General features: G+C 38.8%; 1 protein-coding gene across 1 annotated transcript in view; it reads left to right on the top strand.

The window, feature by feature from the left end:
* Positions 1 to 15,444, top strand: part of LOC110442397 — a 32,491-nt gene extending 17,047 nt beyond the window's left edge. The window contains exons 10-17 of the mRNA XM_021485992.1: positions 1,055 to 1,137; positions 1,949 to 2,012; positions 2,417 to 2,554; positions 2,769 to 2,820; positions 10,394 to 10,514; positions 11,032 to 11,176; positions 11,408 to 11,491; positions 13,015 to 15,444. Coding sequence (XP_021341667.1) covers positions 1,055 to 1,137; positions 1,949 to 2,012; positions 2,417 to 2,554; positions 2,769 to 2,820; positions 10,394 to 10,514; positions 11,032 to 11,176; positions 11,408 to 11,491; positions 13,015 to 13,158 — 831 coding nt within the window. The 3' untranslated portion in view covers positions 13,159 to 15,444. The remainder of the gene's footprint in view (positions 1 to 1,054; positions 1,138 to 1,948; positions 2,013 to 2,416; positions 2,555 to 2,768; positions 2,821 to 10,393; positions 10,515 to 11,031; positions 11,177 to 11,407; positions 11,492 to 13,014) is intronic.
* The last annotated feature ends 14 nt before the right edge of the window (positions 15,445 to 15,458 follow it).

The raw sequence follows: 15,458 nt of genomic DNA, 5'->3' as shown, positions 1-15,458 counted from the left end.
TAGTCCTTATATTTACTGTGTAGTCCTTATATTTACTGTGTAGTGTTTATATTGCTGTATATGCTGTAGTACTTTTATTTACTGTACGGTATAAGTATTTCTGTTCATTGTAAAGAGCTGTTACTTGTTGTCTTTTGCTTATTTTAATGAAAAGCATAAATATTTTTATTGCATAATGCTTTAATATATTAACTGTACAAGTGGGTATAGCCTACCTTCTACAGTACAGTCCGGGTACAGGTAAGGGCTGTGTTATTTCATTATAGCCTACCTTGTCCAGTACAGTCTGGGTACTGGTAAGGGCTGTGTTATTATATTATAGCCTACCTTGTCTAGTACAGTCTGGGTACAGGTAAGGGTTGTGTTATTATAATAATAACACAACCCTTACCTGTACCCAGACTGTACTAGACAAGGTAGGCTATAATATAATAACACAGCCCTTACCAGTACCCAGACTGTACTGGACAAGGTAGGCTATAATGAAATAACACAGCCCTTACCTGTACCCGGACTGTACTGTAGAAGGTAGGCTATACCCACTTGTACAGTTAATATATTAAAGCATTATGCAATAAAAATATTTATGCTTTTCATTAAAATAAGCAAAAGACAACAAGTAACAGCTCTTTACAATGAACAGAAATACTTATACCGTACAGTAAATAAAAGTACTACAGCATATACAGCAATATAAACACTACACAGTAAATATAAGGACTACACAGTAAATATAAGGACTACACAGTAAATATAAGGACTGTACAGTAAATATGAGGACTATACAGTAAATGTAAGGACTACACAGTAAATATAAGGACTACACAGTAAAAATAAGGACTATACAGTAAATATAAGGACTACACAGTAAAAATAAGGACTATAGAGTACATATAAGGACTACACAGTAAATATAAGGACTACACAGTAAATATAAGGACTATACAGTACATATAAGGACTACACAGTAAATATAAGGACTATACAGTAAATATAAGGACTACACAGTAAATATAAGTGCTGTTCAGTAGACTGTTACATGTTATATCTACAGGGGTTGAAGATAGAGGAGCTGATCGTGGATGATGGTGTACAGCCTGTACTGTATGGCTACCTCAAAGTGGGAACAGCACTACTGTAAGTCATGTACGATCTCTCAATTATACTGTAGACGTACAGATTTTAGCAATATTCTTAATTTAGAGTTTTTCATGCATAAAGCATTTCACTAAATTATCATTACACTTATTGCAGTTTCTGTATATTTATTTTGGTTACAGATATTGTGGTTTTGCCAAATCATCGTTGCGGTATTCTGTCAAAATTTGATAACACACTAAAATGTTATTGTGCAGAAATAGGCATGTTAACAGTAACTCATATCTGAGAGAATCTTATTTCAACCATCACCATTAGCTGTAAGTTGTTGGTGAAATTTCTGCTTGGAACTCTTACCCCGGTATATTTTGGCATTACATTTCTGTTCTGTAACATGGTAGCAGTGTACTTTCTCTGTGCCATCATAAAAGTATGTTTAAGACATTATATTGACATTTCCACTGCAGGTTCCTCTATAAGCATAACCAGTAGAATAATGAACACAATTTCATCAGCGTCATTTAGAAACAAACATTTTGGTGACGTTAGTCAGTTCCAGCAATCTCATCATTTGCAATGACAACATAGACACTTCAATATGGAAAATATCTATATTTAGGTCAATAATAACTAAAATTGACCATGTAAATATCACACTTTTTCAATGTTCAAGCCAGTATGAACACACATCGGTTACATTTTTACCATGAAGCCCCCATGGAATATGTATGTAAGAGTATTGTGTGCATACCAGCATGAAATTGAAAAAAATTGCTGTTCAAACTTTATATGGAATTTTCTGTGATACTTTCACATCACTTATATTTGAAATGCATTGTTTGTTACACAGTCAGATGAGGGAGGCATTCAACTCCATGGACAGTACAGGATCTTGTCACATCAGTGCTAAAGACGTGAGTACTGTGAATCATTTAAACAGATGTTTATCTAACCTTGTTCTTTTTATTGTTTTATTTTAAAAATAAAGTAAGGATTGTCAATATTGATTTATCAGTCACTCCTACTCATACTCATAACATGAGAGGCCGCTGGTCGGCCTTTTTTCAATCGGATATGATTTTGCCGACTGCGACGTGGCGCCTGTCAAAAGTTTTTCGCCGTGTAAAACCTCTAACATTGTTGGAGTACAGTCACTCCCACAGTTGAATCCAATAATTCCACAATTTATATCATTTGAACGTAATGTTTTGGTATAGGACTGAAAAAATAATACACTTCCTTCAGAATAACAATTGTTTGTTATAAGAAATGCTTGGAAAATATTGATAATGAGTTTTAATAAATCTGTCCACCCTAGGTGTGCTTGGCCTACAAGAGCTGTACGGGAGGTCAGATCCTTGATCTGGAGTGGCTAAGTAACCATAGAAACAGGAGCCATGATGACCAGTACAACTTTGAGGCCTTCTGTTGTATCGTGGTGGAGTATCAGAGGAAGGTAGGGCAGTTCACTTCTTAACAACTGAACTACAGAAACTTCTGAGACATCCCAACAGTTGTTTCTCATATAAAATTATACAGTAAAGGACTTCATGTTTTACTCATGTGAAAATATTGCAAATACTGCCGTTATAGCGACAGTGCTACGCCGATAATGACCAATGATATCTGCCTGGTGTGGTGACCAAGTATCTTTCCTTTCTTATTTTCAGAGCAAGCCGTTCATAGAAAAGTTGATTCAGCTGTTCAGATGTTTACTTCAAAGTAAGTGTATACATAGCAGTTATTTTTTCTACCTCTTTTTGACAGGGGCCTGTGACTTTAGAAATATATCACAAAAAAGCATGATTCGGAGGAAATAAAGTGATTTTTGCAATGATTTGGCGAAATGTAGCAAAAAATATCAAGGAAAAGGGGCCTGTATAAGACCCTAGATTCACCTTAAATCACTGTCAATGTCATCACAAACTGCAAGATGTTTCATATATTCTTAAAATATTGCTCCTCAACCCTTCCGAATGTGACAGAAACCCACACTATAGGAAAATATACATTGTCCTGTCCGTGCCAAGTATAGGTTAAAAAAGTCTTTGTGTTTACTGGTCCTATGTGAATCTTGTGGTCAGACTTTCATTAGGCTGGTGATCAGTGGATGGATTCACTGTTACTGTAGTAAACTACACCCATCAAAGTCAAAGCCAAAAGCTTACCTGCTCGTTACCTGAAGAGTATTGACTGTTTTTAGCTCATATGGCCCTTTCGGGCCATTGTGTCTTATGTCATACTGCGGCGTCAGTCGTCCGTCGGTCATCTTTTTCTCATGAACAACTTCTTCTGAAGAACTGGAGGACCTAGGGTCATGATATTTGGTCAGTAAGTACCAGGGATAGAGTGCTACAAAGTTTCATCATTAAAATGACCTTGACCTTCGTTCAAGGTCACAAGGGTCAAATATGTTAAACACTTCAAACAACAATATCCCAAGAACCATTTGGACTAGTCATGATATTTAGGTGTGTTATAAAGACCAGCAGTGCAAATATTTTTCTTAATTACAGTAATGAGGTGAAAGGTAGACTTTAAGTGCTATTCCGGGGTGAAACGTTAACATGGGTTAAAAGCTTTAACAATCTTCTTCTCAAGTTCCATAATGGTCGTGCTATTTGGCCAGTAGGTACCTGGGATAGAGTGATATAAAGCTTCCTCATTAAAATGACACAAGGGTCAAATATGATAAAAACTTCAAACAACGATATCCTAAGAAGCATTTGGTATAGAGTCATGATACTTCAGTATGTTATGTAGACCAGCTGTGAATCGTTTTCTTTATTACAGTAATGAGGTCAAATGTCAACTTTAAGTGCTAGCCAGAGTCAAAGGTCAACATGGGTTAAAAGCTTTAAAATTGAAATTTCAAATTTCAAACAACTATATCTTAAGAAGCATTTAAAAGATGTTAAAATGTCTTGTGTTCTAATTACCAAATTTGGTCTGAAGTTACCTATATGTCAGTTTCATGTAACAAAAGAAACAGGTGAGTGATACAGGTCCTCTAGGCCTCTTGTTATATCTATTATACCATTTACCACTTCCTGGCTGACAAGTATGTTTGATTTTCCTTCATTTATTGAAGACAGGAATTATTTTTAATAGATGTGTGAGCTGGTTGTCTTTACATTACTTGCTTACTGTGTAATTAAGAATTAAGGTTTGTTTGTTTGTTTGTTTATGTTTAACGGCCCATCGACGGCTGTGGTCATTTAGGGCCATGGTGATTTATTTATTCACTTTACTTTTTTAACAAACATGTGAATAGCGAAGATAAAATCAGATAAAATGGTTCATTTTAAAAGTATTCGCATTGTATGTGTAGATAATTAAAAATAATAAAAGGGGGTTAAAATAATAAAAGAGATAACGAATAGATGATATGGAATATGCGATATATATATAACGTCAAAAAGGATAAGGTGGGTTAAAAGACATCAGAGTCTATAAAATAGACCGATGTCTTTCAAATAGTTAAATAATGCCTTCGAATCCACGGAACTGAAAAGTGTTTTCATATCCGGGACTCGGAAGTAGTTATCACGAATGTGTTTAAAATCGGAACATTCTATTAAAAAATGCTCCACTGTAAATGGAGTGTCACATGCGTGGCATGAAGGTATATCTTCTCGTTTTAAAAGGTACGAATGAGTAGGATATGTGTGCCCAGTGCGGAGCCGAGCGAGGACAACTTCCTCTCTACGATCTTTCCGACTGGGAATAGATGTTTTAAGTTTCGGTTGTATCTTAAAAAGTTTGTTGTTGGTCTCCAGAGACCAGCGTTTCTGCCATTCATTTTGAATGGCTGTACGAATAGTAGGTTTAAAATCTGTGTATGGTAGTTTGATATTTGTTTGTTCGAGATTCAATGCATTTTTTGCTTCCCTGTCAGCAAATTCGTTGCCTTTTATTCCGACATGGCTCGGAATCCATAGTAAAGTTATTTTAGACTTTTTTAATATACGAGATATTCGATGAGCAAGGTTTTGTACGATTGTGTTTTTAGGATCTCGTAACTGTAAACTCTGTAGGACAGATAGAGAGTCTGAACAAATAATTGCCTTTTTAATGCGGTGTTCATCGATATGGTCGAGGGCCAAACCAATGGCGCATGCTTCAGCAGAAAAGATGGAGGCGCCGTCTGGTAGTCGGACTGAAGTGCAAGTATTGGCAGTACAGCAGGCTGCTGCCACTTTCTCACCTTCTTTGGAGCCATCGGTGTAAAGTTGTGTATGAGAAGGGTAATTCGAAATGCATTCCCGAAAGGAGGATTTGTGTTCTTCGGGCATAACACTTGATTTCCCTCGCTCATGTAATGTAAAGTTAAAATCGGGGGTTTGAATGGTCCACGGAGGAACATCAGATATGTTAAATTCAGCTATGTCCGTCAATTTTATGTTGAGTTCTTGCAGGAAATTCAAAATTCGGATACCAAATGTTGGCAGAAGTTTTTGGTTTTGCGTAAATATGTTTTGGTATTTGGGGTTGAATACTTGGTTGAAAGCAGGATTTTTAGGGTTTGATTTTAATTGAGTTGCAAATTGTAATGAAAGTTTTATTCTTCTGTCATAAAGGGATGGTTCATTTGCTTCCACGTACAGGCTTTTTACAGGTGTTGTTCGAAAAGCTCCCAGGGCAAGACGTAGCCCTTGGTTATGGATTGGATCTAGCATCTGAAGGTACGAACTGCGCGCTGACCCGTATACCATAGAACCATAATCCAGTTTTGTTCGAATAAGTGATCTGTATAGGCGCAAAAGCATTTCACGATCCGCTCCCCAATCAGTATGAGAAAGGACTCGTATAATGTTTAACGCCTTGGAACACTTATCCTTCAGATACTTTATATGTGGTATGAAAGAGAGTTTCGAATCAAAAATGAGGCCGAGAAATTTAGTCTGTTCAACAACAGGAATTCTAGTGCCATCGAGTGTTAGATTTGGGTCATTGTGTGCTTTTCGTTTTTGACAGAAATGCATGCACACAGTTTTGGATTTAGAGAATTTGAAGCCGTTTTCGTCTGCCCAATTTTGTAGTTTGTTTAAACTCTGTTGAAGTTGTCGTTCTATCGTGTGCATGTTCTTAGATCTGTAACAGATCAAGAAGTCATCCACAAATAACGACCCTTCTGTTGATTGACCAAGACATTTGACTATATCATTTATTTTAAGTCCAAACAGTGTGACTGATAGGATTCCACCCTGTGGGACTCCCATTTCCTGTTTAGACGTTTCAGAAAAAGTTGAACCAACACGGACTTTGAAGTGTCTATCTGATAGGTAATTAGATATAAAATTGGGAAGGTTTCCACGTACGCCAAGGTCGTGAAGATCTTTCATGATGCCATACTGCCATGTAGTATCATAGGCCTTCTCAAGATCGAAGAACACAGCGACAAGGTGTTCTTTCTTGGCGAAAGCCTCTCGAATGAACGTCTCTAATCTGATGAGATGGTCATTTGTCCCTCTTCTATTTCTAAAGCCACTTTGAAGAGGGGATATTATATCGTTGGCCTCAAGAAACCAAACCAGTCTAGTGTTTATCATTCGTTCTAAAGTTTTACATACACAACTAGTCAGAGAGATAGGACGATAGTTGTTTGGGTCAGTAGCATCCTTTCCCGGTTTTGGGATAGGTATAATTGTGGAGTTCTTCCACGAATCGGGAATCTTTCCGGAAGCGTAAACTTGGTTGAATATGTAAAGAAGGCATGTTAGTGAAGAGTCCGGTAAGTGCTTTAGAAATTGATATGGAATATCATCAGGACCTGAAGCAGTGTCCTGTGATTTTCTAAGCGAATCAACAAGTTCTGGTAGGGTAAATTGTTCATTATAACTTTCTTTGTTTGATGATTTGAAATTGAGCCGTTTCTTTTCTCTCTTTTTTTTCAAAGACTGGAATTTTTGGGAGTGGTTTAGAGGGGATGAGTTTTTAGCTATGTTTTTTGCAAATGCATCAGCAATTTCAGTTATAGACGAGAAAATTTTGTTTTTATTAATGAGGTGGGAGGATGTTGCCTTTTTCTTTTTCCCACTTATTTTCCGAATCATATCCCATACTTTTTTTGAGGACGTGTTTGATGATATCTTGGATACATATTCTCTCCAGCTGTTTCTTTTGTCAATTTTAATTGATCGCCGAGCCTTTGCCCGCCAAATTTTAAATTCACTGTAGTTTGAAGCAGTTGGGCAATTGAAGTAGCGTCTTAGAGCAGCTGCCCGATTACTGCGTGTTTTAAAAGATTCTTCAGATAAAAGGAACTTCGTAGGTTTTGGAGCGGATTTTGGAATTGTCTTTTGGGCAATAGAAGTGAGTGTTTCAGTAAAAGTTTTGATAGGGTCGTCGAGGTTAGTAAAATTGTCTATGGTTAGTTTTTCAATGCACATGTGTTGGAATTGGGCCCAATCTGCTTTGTGCATATTCCATCGAGGTAGAGGATCATCAAGAGGAGTCCCAATATTCTGAAGAAAAATTGGGAAGTGGTCACTCCCACAAAGATCATCATTTACCCTCCAGTCATAGTCAAGTAAAATGGATGGATGGCATAATGATAGATCAATGTGGGTACGAGAGCCTGTAGCAGGGTGTAAATAAGTAGGGGTATTGTTGTTAAAAAGGCACAAGTTGTTTTTATCTATAAATTCCTCAATACGTCTTCCTCTCTCGTCTGTGTTGGGAGAGCCCCACAGGCTATTATGACCATTAAAATCACCGAGGATTATGAATGGTGTTGGGAGCTGGGAGACGAGATTATTGAGTTGCTCACAAGTGAAAACAATACTCGGAGGGAGATAAATTGAACAGACAGTTATTTGTCGGTGTAATGTTGCACAGACAGCAACAGCCTGTAAATTTGTGTTTAACTTGATCATTCTGTGAGGAATATTTTTATGGACAGCTACCGCTGCGCCACCTGCTGCTCTGCTAACTACAGTTGGAATATTAGTGTAGAGTGAGAAATTTCTAAGCGTGATTGGGTTTTTGAGCATGATTTCTTGAAGACAAAAAATGGCGGGTCTAAATTCTTTTGATAGATTCTGAAATTCTTCTATATTTGCCTTTAATCCGCGGATGTTCCATTGGATAATTGTGTTATTTATCTTTTGTTATTTTGGCTGGATTTCGATGGAGTTGAAGCACGAAGCGCGGAGGCATTCGTCTCCATCTCATCATCGAAATCTAGTAGGACATTGAACCGGTTTGTCGGGTCCTCTGATCCTTTGCCAAAGGTGACATTCAGATCCGGTCCTTCGGATTTGCCCCTCGCTATTTTAATTTTTTTCCTAGGTCTGTTGGTGGGTGATGTTGTCTCTGGTTTCAGTTGGGATCGAGGAACAGATGTGAGTGAGCGAGATCGCTGCGAACGCACATGTGCCCTAGATGTGCCAACCTTTGGAGGGTTTTCTCCTGAAGAGGAAGGTGTTTTTGATGGTGGTGCTGGTTTTGATTGTGGTGCTGGTTTTGATGAAGGTGCTGGTTTTGATGAAGATGCTGGTTTTGATGGTGATGCTGGTTTTGATTGTTTGCTGTTTTTGGTTGGTTTTCGAAAAGTCGTGAAACGGGATGGGTCCCCCGTGAGGATTTTCAAGTTCTGTTGACCAGCCATGTCTGGGACTTGTGAGCCCCAGGCAGGTATGTCTTCAGAAACTTGAACCGAAGCATCCTTGACCGTGACACTGTCAACCGGCGCCTTGCCTCGAGTCACTTGTGCGTAAGAGGGTGTAGCAATGTCTGCACTCCCGACTATCCTCCTGGCCTCGGGGAAAGAGACACCTCGGGTATATTTAACCCGTAATATCTCCCTCTCCTGGCTCCAGGTAGGGCAGTCGCGAGAAGAGGCAGCGTGCTTCCCCTCACAGTTGACACAGCGCAGGTTGGCGATGTCACAGTCATTTTGCTCGGTGTGACCCTCACGGCCACAATACTGGCAGATCGATTTTCGTCTACATCGCTTTTCGTGATGACCGTACTTCTGACAGTTTCGGCATCGCAATGGATTTGGGATGTAGACGGAAACGTTGTACCTCTGGTATCCGATTGTTAGTATTTGGGGTAGTGTTGGCGTTGAAAAAGTGATGATGAAGGTGTTTGTTTTGATTGTATCATTGTTTCTCCTGATCACCATCCGCCTCACCTCAGAGACCGGGACGCTCTCCTCCTGGAAATATGCCAGTATGTCTTCATCGGTGTCATTGCGCAAGGCTGGGCACCTGATTACCCCCTTGCTGCAATTAAGTGATGAGTGTGGTTTCACACTGACACCGATGCCGGCAAAACTGGTTGTTCCGAGTAGGTTCATCGCCTGTTGTTGGCGATAAACCTCTATAAGGAGATCGCCCGATCCCAATGGCTTAACGGATTTCACATCCCCTGCGATTCCCTGGATGCCCTTCCTCAACAGAAGTGGCGACAACGCGGCCGTTGTTTTACCACTCTGTGTGGAGGTCATCACAAGGAATTGCGGGAATTGGGTGTTCTGTGTTGCGTTTTGTGTTGTTTTTGAGCTAGGGTCATCGTTCCTGATTTTGGTATGTCCGTCGTTTTGGTGGTTTTTATCTTTACCCATGTGTATATTTGTTTGTTTCACGATCTATGCCTCCACCCGCCACGGAGCCCAACAAGGGGACACTGGTGTGACGCGGATATCCAGCGCCAAGTGTCGGAGATACATAGAATAGTATACTCGTAAGAATATACATACTATTTGAAAGAGTATACTCTCGCGATTGACCCTGAGCCACCGCCTTCTTGGGAGTATGTAAACCAAGGGCTCGGCGTGACCAGCCGATTGGTGATAGAGGGCCCATATCACCTCTCGTCTACCCAGAGTCCGAAGCCAAAGCAGTATGTTGCAGAATATCGGATCATGTCTCCTTCCTATCAAGAGTTTGACAGTGATTCCGACTCTGCTCAGCTACCAGGATCTTCTTCCCCCAGGAATACGAGATGCAACCCACGGCAAACAGGTTGGCTCAAATTGGAGCTACTGTGAAAGCCTTCTGCTACGATGACGCCCAGCGCGCCACAATCATACCCCCGAAATGATCACATACGCACTGAGCACCAACGTACCCAGCCTCGGGACGTGGACCCAGCTTTCTTGGAGGCCAAGAATTAAGGAGAGATTGATTGATTTCCTAGATATTCACTTAACAATGTCCAGGTACATGCATATGCAATTGTATGCATATATGTTCATGATGAAGATTTTTATTTCATTAGGTAAATATGCGTTCTGTATTTATTTGTGTAAACTCAATATAATGCATATTTTTTTATCATTTTGCAGAATTAACCAATCATTCCATAGCGCTGAACTGCAGTAATGTACAAGAGGGGCGAGACATCTACCTTGGGGGTAGCTGTGGTGACTCCAACTGGAGGGAGAGGATAGCTGTTCCACTTCTGAGGTAAGTACTAAAAAGGTGGCGTGGATATTTCACAACACAGGTAGGTTACTAGAGGGGGAAGACTGTTCCACGACTGAGGTAAATAACTTAATGGAGGGACAAGGCTGTTCCACTACTGATATAAATAACTTGAGGGATGGAGATGGCTGTTCCACTATTGAGGTAAATAACTTAACGGAGTGTGTTGACTGTTCAACTACAGAGTAGAGTAAAAAATAAATAAGGGAGGGGGATGGCTCTTCTACTACTGAGATAAATAAATTGAGGGGGATGGCTGTTTCACTACTGAGATAAATAACTTGGGGGGAGGGGGGCTGTTCTGCAACGTAAGTAAGTAACTAGAAGGAAGGGTAGATGTTTCACAATCAAGATAAGTAATTAAAGAGAGTAGCTGTTCGTCTTTTGAGGTAAGTAACTAGGGGGAGGAGTGGCTGTGGAACTGTTCTGTGTCCTTTTAAGGACAAAGTACATAAATCTGTATGTAGCATGCTGAAGTTAAGCATTTATTTGTTGGTAGGAAGCATGGCTTGTCCTACGCCAACCCCTTTGTCAATGACTGGGAGCAACGACTCATCCCCATCCAGGTGGCCATACGTGAAAAGTGTCGTCTGCTCCTCTACATCATCTCAGACAGGACACGATCAATATCATCTATGATCGAGGTAATCTATTTCTGAACAAACTGAGCAACTTTATAACTAGAGTTCATTGTGTTCAGGACAGTCAGGGTTTTTGTGTGGTTTTCAAAATTGCCTAGTTACAAAGCTTTACAGATAATTTGTATAATTCCTTACAAGTGAAAATTTTATCAAAAATTAAGGAAATATGTGTAAAATAGCTATTGTCACCTGATGTGTTTAAGTATGTATGACATTTACTTGTTTCTGTACCAGGCTGGTTACTACATTGGGAAGGGCTGTAAAGTTGTGCTGTGTGTCAAGGAACTACCCGATGATGTCACAGTAGGCAAGGAGGCTGTAAGTTACTTGTCATCTCTATCTTAGTTTACAGAGAAAAGTTTGTCTTTAAGTTTTCTCTATCTTACTGTCTCTGCTGTAATAATCATAAATCAATAATATTTCATGAGATGTGTGTTATACAGAGGTCATGGGTGACATTGTGATTTATATATTGATTTCTCCCACAACCCTATAGGTTTACTCACTCCCGATTCATTGGATAAACCTGCTAGGAGTTGGTAATTATTTTGGTTACCCACTAGTGGGCAACACCCTAGACGTGATTTCATTGGTCAATATTTTACTTATGACGTCACGTAACAATGCTATGCGACGTCATCTTCCATTGTGAAGTCATGATTCACGGCAATTGTTTCCCCCCATCAGAAGTCTACATAGTTGGGAGAAAAAGGATCCCAAACTTGTGATGGTAGGTTATCATATTTATCTAACTTTCGTTAGTTAATTTTAAAATTGTAAAAGACACTCGGTAGACCTCGTGTCTTTATACAATTTGAGGTCTACCGAGGTAGACCTCGTGTCTTTATACAATTTGAAAATTAACTCGAGTGAGATAAACATGACAACCGACCATCACTCGTTGGGGAACCTCTAGGTATCTAATTCTAATGAGTGACTCACTCAATCTAATTAAAAATAGATCTTTGCATCGCTCACGTTATTGATATGTTGCGTGAAAGATCTAATAACATCCCACTAAGGGTCATGTGAGAGGTCATCTCAATACATCCTTGTATTTATAACAAGTCAGTCAAAACTCTGCGTTATATAGAAGTTACTACCTGAAAGGCAGTTTCCACTAGCCCCGATGCCAGATTTTTGGCATTTTGACTGATAGATGTCTGGTTTGGGGCAAGAATTCTTCCTATATTCAGAATATGGAACTCCGACAACATTTGGTGTTGCAAAAGATTTTTCAGGTGCTTATAAATCAATTGCCTTACATTTCATATACTATTATATGAGTAAGTTTATTTGTCTGTGTGGGCAAAGAACAGATAAACCAGTATGTACAGTACACTACATAACAAGAAAAGAAATGACATTAGAAAACTAAACCATCTTTAAATCCAATAGTTAAACCCTTAATATATCAGTCTTCTTTACACCCTTGGATTTTCTCATGACAAGAATCATAGTCCATTGTAAGCACAACCTTGTGGGTGATACTTAGCAGAGTCCTCTATACCTGTGATCTCGGAGTAAAGATTTATATGAAAGAGGAAGGTGAACCACACAGGCTTTGATCTTAGAGTAGCTCTTTGATAATGTTCAAAGCACAAGTACCACTGTCTATCAAATAACTAATGGCATGCCTTCAAGGAGAGGATCCAAGGCCACAGAGAATGCATGTATATTGAAAGTGCAACCCTTGGATGGATTTCAAAGATGACAGTATTGGTAATCATCAATGTATATGTGTAGGCATAGGTCAAGGTTATATGTCAATCACAGTAGCGATTCAAGTAGATTCTTAACTTTTTGAAATACACCTTATATGAAATTTCCTATTTTTCCAGTTGTCTGAGTGTGCTGTGAAAGACTACCAGCGGGGCAGGGCCTACCTGATAGACCTTGCAAGTCGTGAGGGCGTCCATCTCTTTGATGATGTCACAGAAGCAGTTATATGTGCCATAAACTATCTCAAAGACGGACACATGTGACAGATTTTACCTCACCAAGGAACTGACCAACTGTTTATTTCAACCAAGGACAGATTCACAGAAGACAGACATGGCAGGAGGGCCAGAGAAAACATTGACATGAGGGATACACAATAATCTCAGTATAGATGGTCACCGCTCATAAGAACCGGAATGTAAATTGTTGGTGGATATTTTGCACAGTGTTTTCAGGTGGTGCACTTTATATATATATACACGTAAAGGTTTGCTCCATACAACAGTTCATTTCAAATAGATGATTATCCAAAACTGTCAGTTTATTGGTAGAAGCTCTCATTGCTGCTGTTCATTGAGTATGAATTCTGTCTCTGACCTACATGCTTGCGGAACAACCGGTGCGTCTGCTTTTTTAATGTAAAGATTTCGGGTAAAATCCTGGCGAACCTGCAGATGTTTATGCAGGCCTTGCAAGGCTTTGTCAAGATTCGCCTGAAAGCAGTACCAGATTACTAGGTCAACCTTATGTCATTAACGAACAACTGTGGTCCAACCAGTCCAACCGTTTGGATCGCGATAAAAGAAAGCGGCCAATAAAGATGTTATTTCTCATAGGTTGTGCTTTGACGATATCAAAGAAGGGGAGTTAACTCTAGCTCTCTGTTGCTATCAATAATGTGGTCAAGAGATGCCACCTGTGTTTTTATGTGAAAAATGGCGAATAACTGGCAAAAAGATTTACAGATGCTTTTGTTAAAAAAAATGTTAATATTTGGAAGATTTTGTTTTTTTATTTTTACCAGATTTTATTTTTTAGAAGAGACTTTATAACCTCATGTTTGTGAAATCCCTGCCTAAAAAACAATCAACAATCATTTGTAAGGCTTGGATTTTTGTTATATGTATATTTACATGATCATAAAAATCCATGTTATCTAGATAGCAGGAGGTATATAGCATAAAGATTGTTTGATTTAAATATATTTTACTGGTAAATACTGCACGACGGGTTTGGACGCAGGTCTAACCAACTTATCTATGTCCTGTCACTTGGCTTGTATGTTGGTCCCACACAATACCTACCTCACCCCCAGTACACTCACCACTTGTACCTCGATTACTGTAAAAGTATCCACAAGCAAATATATATGCAGAGGGAGACTATAGATATATATATTATATGCTGTGTAACAGGAAGTTTTCGCCCAGTTAAATATTCGCCCTCTGGCGATAAAATCCATGTTTGCCCAGTGTTAATTTAGCCCTTCACATGTACATGTACTGTCTAATTGGAAAAGCAACCGATTCCCGACAATCGATTATGAGATGTCAACATCGATGATAGTTTTCAAAACCAGAAGTCAAGTTCTACTTTCATTCTCCCTAAGAGAGAACGGGAGTTCTATGTCATTTTACTCTGAACTATAACTTCTTACCAATCATGCTATTTAAACATAATTAATTGTAAAAAATATAAATGATAACTGTTCATTAATAAAGATTGTTTCGTTAAAATGGTATGATAATAAATAAAGATACGAAACTATGCGGAAAAGTTGAAATTTCATTAGTAGTATTAATAAAAGGAAAAGCCATATGCCATTGTTAAAAAAACAGTAAATATTTGTTATCATTAATAATCAAAAATCGATCAGTTTTTATATTATATCCGATCATCGATGTTGAAATCTCAACCGATTCCCAGCACTACAAGTAGATATCATTGCTAAATGTGTAGGTTAGAAGTTTGAATTGTATATGGTGCTTTGTACGTCCTGTTTACACCCAAGCCATTGTAGAAATTATAGTGTTGTCACATCAGAAAAAACTCATAAACATTACTAACTTTGTCTGAATTATTAAGATGTAATTGTAAGTATAACCTAACCTTTGTTTCGATCAGTTGATTAACTGTTGATCTATTCAGTATAACATAATTTTAACAATAAAAGGATCCCATCCCTTTGCAGGAAAGGTTACTATGCATAAGGAACTTCCTGTTTTGGCATGACTATAGCTTTGATAAATCATTCTGAAAAGAAAGTCATACCCTTTGAAACTTTCATGACAAAACAATAGAGATGAAATTACAAAAATCTACAGCAGTGTTCTGAGTGTAAAAATGCAATGGTGCCACTGACCAGGATTTGAATGCCAGACCTCAGATCATTATACTGTCGCTCCAACAAACTGAGCTGCCTGGTTAACAAAAGTACCCTTGCCCAGCCCCATTATATTCAAAACGAAAGTAAAGTTATATTTAGGAATATTTTTGGAGCAATTTTTATACGCCCGTCAAAGACGGGGACGTATTATGTTATCACGTGAGCGGGCGGGCGGGC

The sequence above is a fragment of the Mizuhopecten yessoensis genome, unplaced genomic scaffold (genome assembly GCF_002113885.1).
Source record: "Mizuhopecten yessoensis strain PY_sf001 unplaced genomic scaffold, ASM211388v2 scaffold1883, whole genome shotgun sequence".
In the NCBI taxonomy this organism is placed as follows: Eukaryota; Metazoa; Mollusca; class Bivalvia; order Pectinida; family Pectinidae; genus Mizuhopecten; species Mizuhopecten yessoensis.
Note: the sequence above shows the minus strand (reverse complement) of the source record. Positions and strands in the feature narration are given on the sequence as shown.